General features: G+C 44.6%; 1 protein-coding gene across 1 annotated transcript; it reads left to right on the forward strand.

The window, feature by feature from the left end:
- The first annotated feature begins 825 nt into the window (after window positions 1-825).
- LOC122750397 (sialic acid-binding Ig-like lectin 13) lies at window positions 826-12,522 on the forward strand. The gene is made up of 8 exons (XM_043997119.1): window positions 826-928; window positions 1,014-1,376; window positions 2,004-2,288; window positions 2,589-2,639; window positions 3,903-4,163; window positions 4,635-4,737; window positions 10,734-10,794; window positions 10,942-12,522. Exons 1-8 carry the CDS (start codon window positions 895-897, stop codon window positions 11,140-11,142), a joined length of 1,359 nt encoding a protein of 452 aa, XP_043853054.1. The 5' UTR covers window positions 826-894; the 3' UTR covers window positions 11,143-12,522.
- Window positions 12,523-14,150: the final 1,628 nt, after the last annotated feature.

Here is a 14,150-nt window from a genome sequence, read left to right on the forward strand (position 1 = left end):
ATGTTCATTCTCATGGGAACACACCACCTCAACAACCACATAGGTAGAAGAGAGGATAGTAGAGGAAGAGAAACAGAAAAGGGAAGCAGGACAAGGACATGAGCTGAATTTTGACAGAAGCAAGGAGGAAGGAAACGAGGGCAGGGGGAAAGCCTTCCAGGCATGGGGCACAGCCAGGGCAAAGGCCTGGAGATGGGAGATGGAATGCCATTCTGAAGGAGCAGGCAGCTGGCCAGGGTAGGTGGATAAGAGAGATCTTGCAGGGGAGTGAGGTCTGATGGACAGTCCCCAGCACTGCTGCAGCCCTTCAAGGTCTGCAAATACATTTAATCATAACCACAGGGATGAGAGGTAGGGGCTGTTATTATCCCCGTTTTACAGAGAAGAAAACTGAGGCTCACCAGGGGAGTAATCCTTACAGGGGAAAAGCCTTGCAGCAAATGCCTGAGGCAGGACTTCACCTCAGGTCTTGCTGATCTGAGGTCAGTTGTACAGGACAGGTGCAGCCATGTGTGATGGGCAGCACCTGCTCTGGCCCAGGCACTGGTCCCTGCAGCCCTAGTAGCCACACAGACAATCTATTGCAGACAATATTCCTAGCCCCAGCCTGTGCACCAGCTCTGTCCTCCCCCAGCCTCTGAGTCCTCAACGTCCCTGACACTGCCCCAGGACAGGAGGCCCCTCCCTACTGAGGTCAGCTAAGGAGGACAGGAGCCCATTGGGAAAGAGAACAGGGCTTCCTCTTCCGTGGACAGACCTCCCTCCTTCTCCAACTTGGGTCTATCTCTTTTAGCTTCCTCTTTCCCCTGAGCCTGACAGAGATGACCAGAGGGAGCCTTGGTGTTGGGACAGTGACACCGTGCCCCCAGAACCTGACTCTCTGCTGCCCCAGAGATGCTGCTGCTGCTGCTGCTGCTGCTCTGGGAGGGTGAGTGGGGCTGGGGCAGAGGGAGATTGGGCTGAGGGGGGTGGGAAGAGTTGCAGGTGCTGACCAGGCCTCTGTCTGCCCTCAGGGTCCTCGTCCCAGACACTGGATGTGCAGGCCCGGGTGAGTGTGCAGGAGGGGCTGTGTGCCCGAGTCCCCTGCACCTTCTACTACCCCTCACGCTTTAACAGCAAGCCAGTTTATGGCTATTGGTTCAGAGTAAGGACTAATGTTTACCATGATACTCTCGTGGCCACAAATCATCCATCTCAGATTCTGAAGGAGCAAGTCCGGGGGAGATTCCATCTCCTTGGGGATCCCAGGATGAACAACTGCTCTCTGAGCATCACAGATGCCCAGTTCTCAGACAGTGGCAGATACTACTTCTGGGTTGAAAATGGAAAGGAAAAATACAGTTACACACGGAAGCCACTTTCTGTGACTGTGACAGGTAGGAGGCTCCTGTCAGTGTATGGGGCAGGGAGGTCTGGGGAAGGGACTGGCCTTGGAGACCCCTCAAGCCCCATGGGGGAGGGGTGAGAGACCATGGAGCACAGGTGGGGACCCCACTTAGGGAGGGGCAGACCCAGGGCAGGGTCTGAAGTCAATGCCAACTCTCCAGACCTTCAAAGGTTGGGAACTTGGTGGGCTCCTCTTTGTGAACAAGTAGGACCGAGATATGGCTGAGAGGGACCAAGTTTGTGCTGGAAAGTACTCTAGATCTGCTATGAAATGAACTAGATTCAAAGCAGAGGTTTCTAACATTCTCTTTTTGCCATATAAATCCCCCCTCTTGGACTCAGTTTTCCCTGATGTAAAATGAAGGGATTATTCTCCAGTGCTTTTTTTTCTCCATTGCTTTTAATGGACCTTCCTCTTGCCCTTTAATCTCTGAGTATCTCAGGCCCTGAGAATGGCAGGGGAGGCTCCTGGTAAGGATCAAGGGCACAAATGGTGTCATACTATGAGGGGAACACCTGAGAGACCTGGGGGATGGTTCAGGTACCAGCATCTGCAAGGACACTTGAGCCCTAATTCCCCTCCCCCACTCCTGGCTCATTGTCTCTCTCCTCTCCAGACTTGATCCAGAAGCCAGACATGGATGTTCCAGCGGTGCTAGAGTCAGGGAAATCAGTGACTCTGAAGTGCGCATTTCCCTCGTCCTGTGGGGGAAGTAGCACCTTCAAGTTCTCCTGGAAGGGGGCTGCCCTCTCCTCCCAGCCAGAAACCTCTGGGACCTCCTACTCTTCAGAGGTTTCCTTCATCCCTGGGCACCAGCATCATGGCACCAGCCTCACCTGTCAGGTGACCTTGCCTGGAGGCCATTTGAGCCCAGAGAGAACCATCCAGCTCAATGTGTCCTGTGAGTGCTGGGGCAGGAGGTCTGCTTTCCCCAGGGGAGGGGGGCTAGGGAGGGTTGCATCAAGATACCAGGGTCCTGGTGCAACCCTGGGAAGCCAGATGCCTTTTTCCTGGACCAGGGCAGGGAAAGCTGCTTCCCAGCAGAGACATAGTCTGGGTTTTCCTATCTTTTCTCTCTCTCAGTTTCCATGTTTTCATGTACCAGTGTCAGTCAGGTAGGGATTAGCCCAGATGGTCCCTGAGCTCTGTTGTTCTGGACAGAGAGCCCTTGCCCCAAGCCAGCCTCACCCTCCTGTTGCAGATGCTGTGCAGAGTGTGACCATCACCATCTCCCAGGACAACAGGACAACAGGTGAGGGCAAACCCTAGGGTGAGGGCAGGGAGGGGACTCCAGGTGCTTCAGATTTTAGTCTGAGGGTGGGCCTGGATATCAGGGAGATGGAGGAGACAGGAGAGGCAGGGACTCTTACTCCCCAGGTCCAGGTTCCCTTGGTCTTGGATGGCCCCCACTCTCTGAATTACATCAGCTCATATTTGCTCATGACTTTAAGGGTTAGACACCATTTTCCTCCAACAGTGCTGGGATGAGGAGGGGAAGACTTGTTCTCCCCATTTCCTAGATGAGAAAGTTGAGGCTCAGAGCTATGAGGAGGCCCTGACTTAGTTCAGACCCAGTACCAATGAGGTGTGAACTCTAAATGTAGAGTCTACAGGTAGTGATCTCTCCACCAAACCAGGCTTGGGCTGAGAGGTACAAGTCCCACCTGGTTGTTCCAGTCCCCGGGGCAGTGCTCTGTCCACTGTCCCTATCAATGCTTCCCTGTTGGGGTACCTGACCCAGGAATCAACAACCCAGGACAAATGGGAGGCTTTGCTCACTTGGTGCTTTCTCTGTGGTTTCAGGGCTGATCTGGGGAAGTTGAGGGGCTTGTACAGGAAGAGGCCATGGGGGGAATGGGTCTAGGAGGTGCTCTCAGATGGGGCCTGGACTCTGGCCATCCAGACAGAGCCTTTGGACTTCAGTCAGGGAAATGCAGGGTTTGCCTTGAGGTCAGAGGGCTTCTGGATGTAAGGAAAGTGGCTCCAATGGTCATCACGTTGAGCTCTTATGAAACAAGATTCCAAGGCTTACTGTGTGGACATTTCTGTCTCCTAAGGGCTCTCTGTGTTTTTTTTAAATATTATCTTTCCATTAATTCATATAGTAAAAGAAACAGAGACAGCAAAAGAGAAGAAGAGAGAAGGGAAGATGGAAGGGAGGGAAGATGCATAAAAATAATTCACAAGTGAAAACCTGGGGAGGTGACCCAGAATGATTGTGGGCTGGTAGCAGAAAAAGAAACAGGTGAGGACTCTGCTTTCTGGCTCTGGGGACCAGTCAGGTAAGATGGAGTAGGGTGAGAAGGGGGCAGGAAATCCAGGCTGGGCTGGGCCTGGGGCATTTCCTTCCTGCCTGGGCTCCTGTCCTCTTTCAGTTTCCCCTTCCTTGTCTGACCTTGGGGAAGTCACATCAGCTTTCTAGCTCCCAGTTTCCTCCTGGGTACAATGAAGGTGGTGACTGTGTGATCTCTGAAGTCCCTCCAGGTTCTCACTGGGACATCCTGATCTTTTTCAGTTTGGGTCCCAGGAAAGAGCTCACCTCTTGTGATACAGGAGGGAGGGTCACTTCACCTGCTCTGTGCTGCCCACAGCAATCCCCCAGCTACACTGACCTGGATGCTGGGGGACCAGACCCTGGCCTCTTCCCAGTCCTCAGATGATGGAGCCCTGTCCCTGGATCTGCCCTACCTGGGGCCAGCAGATGGAGGGGTATTGACCTGCCATGCCCAGCATCCTCTAGGCTCTAAGCAGGTGTCCTTGAACTTCTCTGTACAGTGTGAGTGTGAGGGGCTGTGTGTCATGGGGTCCTTGGGTTCTTGTGGAGAAAGGAGAGTGCCATCTATTAAGAGAGAGGGTCTTCTTTGTCTTCCCACAGACCCCCTAAATATGCTCAGGCCTTCTTGCTCCTGGGCTGAGCTGGGTTTGTCCTGTACCTGTTCTGTCCAAACAGAGCAAGCCCCCTCCCTGCTCTGACTTGTGTGGGGAAGCTTGTGGACGGCAGTAACACCTTCCAGGTGATATCAGCCAGGGCTGGGCCATGGGTCAACAGGAGTCTGAGTATGAAGATGGACCAGGTCCCTAGCATCACTGTCAGCTGTGAGGGGAAGAACCCACAAGGGACCCACACTCTCCTTTTCCAGTTAGTGCCATTTCAGAGACTGGGGAGGAAGGCATTTAGGGCAGAGGGCCCTTAGACAGTGTGCCCAATGGCCTACCCCATGTTCATCCAAACCTCCCTTACATCCAGATAATAGCACTCTGTCTCAAGTGCCCCAAAAAGGTATGATCGTTGGTGTCGTCTTTGGAGCTGGTGTCTCAAGTCTGCTAGCCCCCTGCCTCCTTCTCCTTCTGTGAGTGCTGGGGCTGGGATGAGCAGGGGATTTGGGGTTGGGGGGGATTCTGGAAATTACAATCTGCTCTGATGTCTCAGAAATCCTCAGATATTGATGAGCCCCTGAGTTCAGGCTCAGATTTCCTAGTCTTGTAAGATACAGAATTGGGAGGGAAGTTCCAGTACCCTTCCTTCTACTGATTAAAAATCCAACTGAGATGCATAGAGCAGACATGACTTACTCAAGGTCACACTTATGACCTGGTATATAGTCAAGTCATCACTTAAAACAATCTAGGTCCCTGATTCCAGATCCAATGTCATCTACAGGATTATAATGGGAAAGCTGACGGTACAGAGGATAGAGCCCTGGGTCTGGAGTCTTGAAGATCTGAGTTCAAATGCTGCCTCAGACATGTAGAAGCTTTGCGAACCTGAGCAAGTCACTTGAACTTTTGCCTCAGTTTCCCCATCTGTAAAATTGAGATAATAATATCACCTAACTTGCAGGTCACTAAGTCAATGTTAGCTATAATAATTAAATGGATCATATCAGTAAAGTTATTGGTATAGTGCCTAGCATGTAGTAAGTGATGTATAAATGTTAGTTATTATTATTATTAAATGGGATCGGATCTATCTGTAACCTCCTTAGGATAGTGCCTTGCATGCGATAAGTAATATATAATTGTTAGCTGTTATTATTATTATTATTATTATTGAATGGAGTCATATTTGTAAAGTGCTTAGTACAACGACTAGCACAGAGTAAGTTCTATATAAATGTTTAACAAGGTCACATCTGTAAGGTCCTTGGCACAGTGCCTGGATCACAGTAGGTGCTTCATGAATTCTTGTTCCTGTCTCTTGTCCCTTCCTCTTTAAACTCCCCAAGCTAAATGAGGGGCCAAATGTCACAGATAGTATGTGTCAGAACTGGACTTGACTCCACACCATCTACTGCCCTTTCCCCACTGAAATGAGGTGGAGAGGAGAAGGCCTGGTGAATGGGCCTGATTATTCCTCACAGCTGCCATTATGCTATCCTGGACAGGAAGATGGAAGATTTCCAGGGTTAGAGGCTACAAATTTCATTCTTTAAAAAAAAATCAGGGGGCAGTTAGGTGGCGCAGTAGATAAAGCACCGGCTCTGGATTCAGGAGGATCTGAGTTCAATTCTGGCCTCAAACACTTGATACTAGCTGTGTGACCCTGGTCAAGTCACTTAACCCTCATTGCCCGCTTTAAAAAAGAAAATTCCTAAAAAAAAAAAAAAAAAGAATCTCCTTTCCCTCAATATAGCTCTAAGGGAATCACAAAACAAAAATGAAAACAAAAAATCAGGACACTTGCCCTTCTCAATTTTGTGGAAGTTCTGTTCCATTAAAAAAATTTTTTTCCAGTTGATGAGTATTTTCTCTCCTCAAAGAGAAAACATATCCCAATCTTTGCAAGAAATATACTTAGATCTAGTACTGGGTAAAAAATAGAGAGGTGGATCAGTGCAATAGAATAGATACAAATTACACAATAGTAAATGACTATAGTAATACAGTCTATGATAAAATTAAAAACCCAAGCTTTTGGAATGAAAACTCATCTTTTGACTGAAACTGCTGGGAACGCTGGAAAGCAACAGTGCAGAAACTAGGGATAGAAAAACATCTCATACCATATACTAAAAGAAGGTCAAAATGTGTTCATGGTTTACACATAAAGGGTGATACCATAAGCAAATTAACAGAGCATGGAATAGTTTAATCTGCCAGATTTAAGGACAGGGGAAGGATTTAGCACCAAAGAATATATAGAGAGCAATACAAAATGTAACATAAATAAGTTTTATTATATAAAATTAAAAAGCTTTTGCAGAAATAAAACCAATGCAACCAAAAGTATAAGAAAGCAGAAAACTGAGAAAGAATTTTGAAACTAGTATCTCTGATAAAGGCCTCGTTTTCCAAATATATGGAGAACTGAGTCAAATTTTCAAAAATACAAGTCATTCTCCAATTGGTAAATGGTCAAAGGATATAAGCAAACAGTTTTCAGACAAAGAAATCAAGGCATCTATAGTCATATGAAAAAATGCTTGAGATCACTATTGATCAGAGAAATACAAATTAAAACAACTCTGAGGTATCACCTCACAACTATCAGAAGGGCAAATATGACAAAAAAGTAAAATATTAGATGTTGGAGGGGATGTAGGAAAGCTCAGACTCTGATCCACTATTGGTGGAGTTGTGAAAGATCCAACCATTCTGTGGAGCAATTTGGAACTCTGCCCAAAGGGATATAAAATTGTGCAAACCCTTTGATCCAGCAATATCACTGCTAGGTTTATATCCCAAAGACATCCCCAAAAAAGAGAACAAGATCTATTTGTATGAAAATATTCATAGCAGCTCTTTTTGTGGTGGCTAAGAATTGGAAATCAAAGGAATGCTCATCAATTGGGGAATGGCTAAACAAGCTGTGGTATATGATGATGATGGAATATTATCATGCTATAAGAAATAACAAGCAGGATGATTTCAGAAAGGCCTGGAAAGACTTGTATGAACTGATATATAGTGAAGTGAACAGAACCAAGAGAATGTTATACACAGAGATAGCAATACTGTTTGATGAGAAACTGTGAATGACTTAACCATCTTCTATAATACAACCATCCAAGACAATCCCAAAGGACTATTGATGAAACATACTCTTCACCGCCAAAGAAAGAACTAATATTGATTGAATACAAATGAAGCATGTAATTTTTCCCTTTCTTTCATTTCTTTTATTTGAGTTTTATTATACAAAATTATTAATATTGTAATGTTTTACATTATTGCATATATATAAAATCTATATCTGATTGCTTACTACCTCAGGGAGGGGACAGGGGTTGGAGAGCAGATTGGATAGAATTTGGAACTCAAAATTTTAAAGAAAAATGTTTATTATAGAAAAAATGTACTTAGTCCCATAAAACTGCAAGTAAACCTCTAAACTAAAATTCCGACATGGTTTCTTAGTCCCTTTGACACTTTTATTAAGTCCTTATCTCTCCAGCGGTCTTTTCCTGTTGATGGATACAAGATGAAAAATATGCCTTCTCTTTGCAGTGCATTATGCTTTTCTCCATCTATTCTAAGCAGTGTTGCTGGGTCAACAGATTTATAGCCCTTGGGACATTGTTCCAAATTTTCTCCAGAATGATTTGACCAGTTCACAGATCCACCAAAAGTGTTTTAATGTCCCTATTTTTCCACATTCCCTCCAACATTTGACATTTTTCTTTTATGTCATATTAGCCCGTATGATGGACATGAGGTAGTACATCAGAGTTCTTTCAATGAGCATTTCTCTAATTATTAGCTACAGAGCGTTTTCTATGACTACTGAAAGCTTTAACTTCTTCTGAAAACTGTTCATATGCTTTGACCATTTATCAATTGAAAAAAGTCTCTTATTTTTAGACATTTCTCTCAGTTCCCTATATACTTGAAAAATGAGAGTTTTATCCAAGAAATGTGATGTATTGTTTTTTCTATTTCCTGCTTTCCTTCTAATGTTGCTTCATTGGCTTTGTTTGTGGAAATACTTTTTATTTCAAATAATCAAAAATACCCATTTTGCCTCCTTGGCTCTCTACCTCTTCCACAGACTCTTCCCTTCTCCAGAGATCTGACAAACAATTTTTTCCATGTTCCTGTAATATACTTCTGATATCATCCTTTGCATCTAAATCACGGATCCAATTTGAGTTTATCTTGTTCTGTGGGGAGAGATTTGGTCTCTACTGCCTTCCTGCCAGACCAGTTCCCAGTTCTCCCAATGGTGTTTCTTGATCTATAAGCTTGGATCTTTCAGTTTGTCTGTGAGTAGTAATACCTCCTGTGGTCATTTGCTTTGGAAGATGGTGTGCCTAATCCATTTATCACTCCCTCTATTTCTTATCTTATATGAGATTGTTGTGATGTTTGCTGCTTTGTGGTAGAGTTCTGGTACTGCTAGGCCTACTTCCCCTCCTACTTCCCTATTGGGTAAGATGAATTTCTAAAGCTGACTCAATTCATGTGAGTGTGTGTGTGTGTTGTTCCCTCAATGAGCCAGTTCAGATGAGAGTGAGGTTAAAGTGATGCCCATTTCACCTCTGCATTTCTCTCTCCATTGTAAAAGCTCTTCTTTACATGTCTCTTCTATGTAAGATAATTTTCCCTATTGTTTTTCTCCCTTTCCCCTTTTCCCAGTGAATCCCTCTTTCTCACTCTTCCATCCTTTTTTTGACATTCTCTCAGTGTAATAGATCTGTGCCCTCCACCCAAATACATGGCTTCTACCTGCCCCAATAATGATAAAGTTCTTAGGAGTTACTTGTATCATCTTCCTATATAGGAATGTAAACAGTTTTACCACATGGAGTTCCTTAGGGTTTCTCTTTCATATTTACCTTTTTATGCTTCCCTGGAGCCTTGTATTTCCGTGTTAAATGTTTTATTCAGCTGTAGTGTTTGCATCAGGAATGCATGAGAGTCTTATATTTTATTAACTGTATATTTTTGCTCTGTAAGATTGAATTCAGTTTTGCCAACTAGGTTATTCTTGGATGCAATCCTAACCACTTTGTCTTCTAGAACACGACATCCCAAGCCCTCCATTTCTTTACAGGTCTTGTTCTTTTGCTTGAGTTGGATCAGATTCTTTGTGACCCCATTTGGGGTTTTTGTGGTAAGGATAGAAGAATGGTTTGCCACTTCCTTCTCTAGCTCATTTTACAGATGAAGATACTGAGGCAAACAAGGTTAAGTGACTTTCCCAGGGTCACACAGCTAGTAAGTGTCTGAAACTGGTTCTGAACTCATGAACATGAATCTTCCTGACTGCAGGCCTGACACCCTATCCACTGTCCTACCTAGGTACCTTTTATAATAATTGAGGCTAAATGTTGTGTCATCCTGACTGTGCTTCCCCAGTCTTTGAACTGTTTCTTTATGGTTGCTTTCAGTATTTTCTCATTGACTTCAGAGCTCTGGAATTTGGCTGTAATATTCCTGGGAGTTTTCATTTTGGGGTCTCTTTCAGGAGGTGATCAGTGATTTTCATTTCTTAAGGATGGAGACAGCAGGGAAATGTTTATTTATAGTGGGGCAGGAGCCAGTAGATAGGCAGAGATTTAAGACAAAAACTCTCTTTCGTCTATGATCTGATAAAGGAAAAGATGGGGTCAAGGGTGGAGGTAGAGGTTTAGCCTTGACAAAAATGAGGACCTTTTCTTCATCCAAGATCAGGGTAAAGGAGGAGGTGAGGAAGACATCTCGTGATATGTCTCAGGGATGTGAGGGGAGGACAAGGAGAGAAGAAGGAGTTCTCAGCAAATGTCCTCAGTCTTTTTGGTGAAGTCTGAGACACAGTCCTTGGCTCAGGAAGTAAGTGGTGAGGTGTCAGGAGAGGCTTAGGAGAGATGAGAGGTTTTGAAATTACTACTTTGGTTTGTGAGATGGAAAATTGATTAAGCAGTAGCAGAAGGATTGCCTTGTTCCAATGAGGACCCGTTGGGAAACACAGTAGAAATTGCCTTCATTTCCTGATGATAGGAAACAGTATTATCCCATTGGATCCCAGGATTTAGAACCAGAAGAGACCTTAAAGATAAATTCATCTCAGTCTTTCATTTTACAGATGAGGAAACAGAGGTCTAGAGTGAGGAGATGACTGACCCAAGACCCCAGAGGGAAATAGTGGCAAGTCCAAGTCTCTTGATCCTCAGTCCTGTGGTCTCTCTTACACACTCCTGAGGTTCATGGGTTCATGGAATATGGAGCTTGGAGGTCATAGAACAGTAGAATGTGACATCTGGAAGGGGCATCAGAGACCCTAGAGTCTGATTGCCTCATTTTACCAATGAGAAGAGAAAAGGCCTTTGAGGGAAATGACATGTCCAGGGTCAGGGAGAGGGTAAGTGACATGATCCAAGTCTAAGGGTCTCTGCACTGCACCAACTCTGCCTTTCTTCCTCTTCAGAGTAAAGATGCTCAGGAAGAAGTCAGTGGCGGCAGCAGGAGAATCCAGGGGGCAAGTGGAGGTAGAATATGCCAACCCCCCAGTTCCCAAATGTTCACCCAACTCTCTCAGTCCCCTTTGGCCCAAGGCTATCTCGCCCCACTTTATCTTCCTTCTCTCACAATGCTGGGGACTTGTTTGACTGAACTCTTTTCTGCCCTTACTCCAGGATCCCAAGAGACCATCCTGGGGGAACCAGTCCCTGCATCCCATTTCAGCAGCTGAAGACGCAGCCCCAACCCCAGACGCTCCAGAGGATGCACTAGATGAGTTGCATTATTCCTGCCTCAGCTTCCAAGGAGTGAAAGCAAGAGAAGACCATGGACCCACAGACTCCCTCACTGAGTACTCAGAGATTAAGTTCCCCTGAGCAACTGGTGAGGGCTCAGCCTTGGTTCTACATTGGATGGTTTGCAAGTCAGTCCCTCCCTTCCATTATCATTCATTCCACCAACATTTATTAGACACCTTCTTCAAACAGATTTGGAGAAGACACAGTCTCCAGACTTATGGGATTTTCAGTCTAGTAAAGGGATAAATCACAAGCCCAGTGTAGTAGCTCTTCCCCCAAAGTTACCCTTCCCTTCCCATGTTGGGATCCCCTGAGAGTCACTTTTATGGGCCACTGTATCTCTAATGCTGTAGCTCCTGAGCCCCCATCAGTGAGCTTCTGAATAGCATCCCTCATACAAACCTGAGACCCACTTTCCCACCAATGCACACAGTGTATTTCTGTATGGGGGGAGAGACTGAGCACAGACTTTTAGTAAATGATAATGATGCACTTGTACAGGGAACACATGTGATCAAGACAACTTACCACTCTGGGACTGCAGGACCTCAGTAACTTGTCTTTCCTGAATGTCCTTATGAACTTCACTGATGAGTGTGGTGTCTGTGATAGACTGGTAGCCCTGTGCAATGCTAGTCCAATCCACTGCTAGGCTGGGTCACCCTACCACTGAGCTGGGTTAACTCCTCACAGGGCAGAGCATCTCACCTGGATGGGTCAGTCCATTGGGCTCACTTGGCTGAGCATCTTTTCTGTTCCTTTGCTACACTGGGCTGGCTCCATCACTAGAGCCACAGTCTCCAGAATATCCCATGTCATTCTATGCACTGGGGGAGACAAGAGACACAAAGGCCCTGCCCCCTGCAGCTTCCAGTCTAGCAAGGAGATAAGACACAGACTCAATGGATGCTAATATGCCATTAGATATAAAAGTATCAGAGAGAAACAGAAGAAAGTGCTGAGTAAGTCCAGTAGTAAGGTCATTTATCAAATATTTTTGCTTAATATTTCCTAAAGTACCTACTATGAAGGCCTTAGCTTAGTGCTTGAGCCTTTGCAACCTCACTTCAGTCATACTGAATCTGCAGAAAGAAACAGCATCACAGATTTAGACACGTATCAGACCCTTGAGGTTATGGAGCCCAGCCCCCTCATTTTATAAATAAGGAAACTGAAGCCAAGAGAGATTAAGTGACTTGCTCAAGGCATATCCATATGCAATAGATATCTGAGGAAATATCAAACCTAGGTGTTCCTGAAAGTGAGTCCAGAATTTTATCCTCCATACGGCACTGCACAAAATAACAGGACCAGGATGGGTTAAAGCTAGAATTCAAATTCCCACTTACCAGTGCATTTTTCTTTCTTTCTTTCTTTCTTTCTTTCTTTCTTTCTTTCTTTCTTTCTTTCTTTCTTTCTTTCTTTCTTTCTTTCTTTCTTTCTTTCTTTCTTTCTTTCTTTCTTTCTTTCTTTCTTTCTTCCTTCCTTCCTTCCTTCTTTCCTTCCTTCTTTCCTTCCTTCCTTCTTCTCTTTCTTTCCTCTCCTCTTTTCTCATTTCCTTCCTTCTTTTTTCTTTCCTTTCTTTCTCTTATTCTCTCTATGTCTTTATTTTTATTTCTGTCTCTCTATCTCTCCTATGATTTCATTGGCATTGGGAACTTCATCTACCAATGCATATTGGTCCTTTTAGCCTTAGGGAGTTATCTGAATTGCCTAAGGAGCTGAGAGGTTAATGACATGCCTAGAAACACAGGATCAGTTGGGGCAAGAGACAGGACTGTGCTGGCTCTGGAGTTATAAGATCTGGGTTCAGATCTCTCCTTTGTCACCTCTTACCCTTGTGACCTTTCACAAATCTCTTATCCTGACTGGCCTAATTTTCCTTATCTCTAAAATGAGGGGGTTGCCCTAGATCATATTGAAGGTAACTTGTAACTTCAAATCTATGATCCCTTGATTTGAACATAAATCTTGTTGGTGGGAAGGCCAATTCTACACTGGACCTGCCTTGCAAGGACTTAACTGTGTATATAGTGTATCTCCTCTTCTCTACACCCTAGGGAAATGTAAGCCTCTTGAGGACAGGCCCTGCTTGCCTCCCTTTGTCTCCCCACTGCCTTTCCCACATTTCATACTTAATAAATCTTTGCTTAATTGAATTCTTTCTCTATGTCCACCATTCCTCCCACTATTGCACATTGCCTCAGAGCTGCCTAGGGAATGGAATGAAGGAGTTGATCAGCTGGGTTGAGGAGACATACAGAGACTAAAATGGGACTCCCTTGACTTTAGGCAGGGAGCAACCCAGGTCAAGTTGAACCTGAATTCTACTCTACCCTGTGCTTTATGGGCCACTCCCAAGGGCTGCCAGGCCATCAGAAACACTGGTCCCATAAGGTCTTAAATACAACAAGTTCCAATCATCAGTGTTTTAGGGGAATTCACCTCTCAAGGATCACCTATCCTAGACAAGTATTGAGCATAATCTCACATTGGTAACAGTGAGAATTTCATCCCAGAAAAATCACATCTTATCTTGACATAAGCAGCACTTGTGCTAAGTAGATGCCTTTTCATCTTTAAATTAAATATTACTCAAATAATTTTGTTTCAAGATGCTTAATAACAAACAACAAAAGTCTTGGGATAGGATGATTAAAAATAAAAATCCCAAACTGTATACAAAGGACGGCTGAAATATTATCTATAGTAAAACATGCATAAACATAGACCCCTGCTCTCAGAATCTTTAAAGAATGTGAACATCTTTAAGGTGACTCTTAACTAAGTTTGCATATAGTTCTACACATCTTCTAATTCCAGATCACATAACAAACAAAAATAAAATCAGATTTCTCATTAGGGTGACTTAAGATAATTCATAATTTATATTGTTCAGTAATATAATTGTAGATACTGAAATCACATTTCTTTTCTCTTTTTTTGTGGGGCAATAGGGGTTAAGTGACTTGCCCAGGGTCACACAGCTAGTAAGTGTCAAGTGTCTGAGGCCGGATTTGAACTCAGGTACTCCTGAATCCAGGGCCGGTGCTTTATCCACTGCGCCACCTAGCTGCGCCGAAATC

The sequence above is a fragment of the Dromiciops gliroides genome, chromosome 3, assembly GCF_019393635.1.
Source record: "Dromiciops gliroides isolate mDroGli1 chromosome 3, mDroGli1.pri, whole genome shotgun sequence".
NCBI classification, from domain to species: Eukaryota; Metazoa; Chordata; class Mammalia; order Microbiotheria; family Microbiotheriidae; genus Dromiciops; species Dromiciops gliroides.

Coding starts and splice junctions, on each gene's coding strand:
- LOC122750397 (XM_043997119.1), top strand. CDS start 895: ATGCTGCTGCTGCTGCTGCTGCTGCTCTGGGAGG. Junction 4,164..4,634: donor CTTGAACTTCTCTGTACAGT/GTGAGTGTGAGG, acceptor CCTTACATCCAG/ATAATAGCACTCTGTCTCAA. Junction 4,738..10,733: donor CCCTGCCTCCTTCTCCTTCT/GTGAGTGCTGGG, acceptor CTTCCTCTTCAG/AGTAAAGATGCTCAGGAAGA.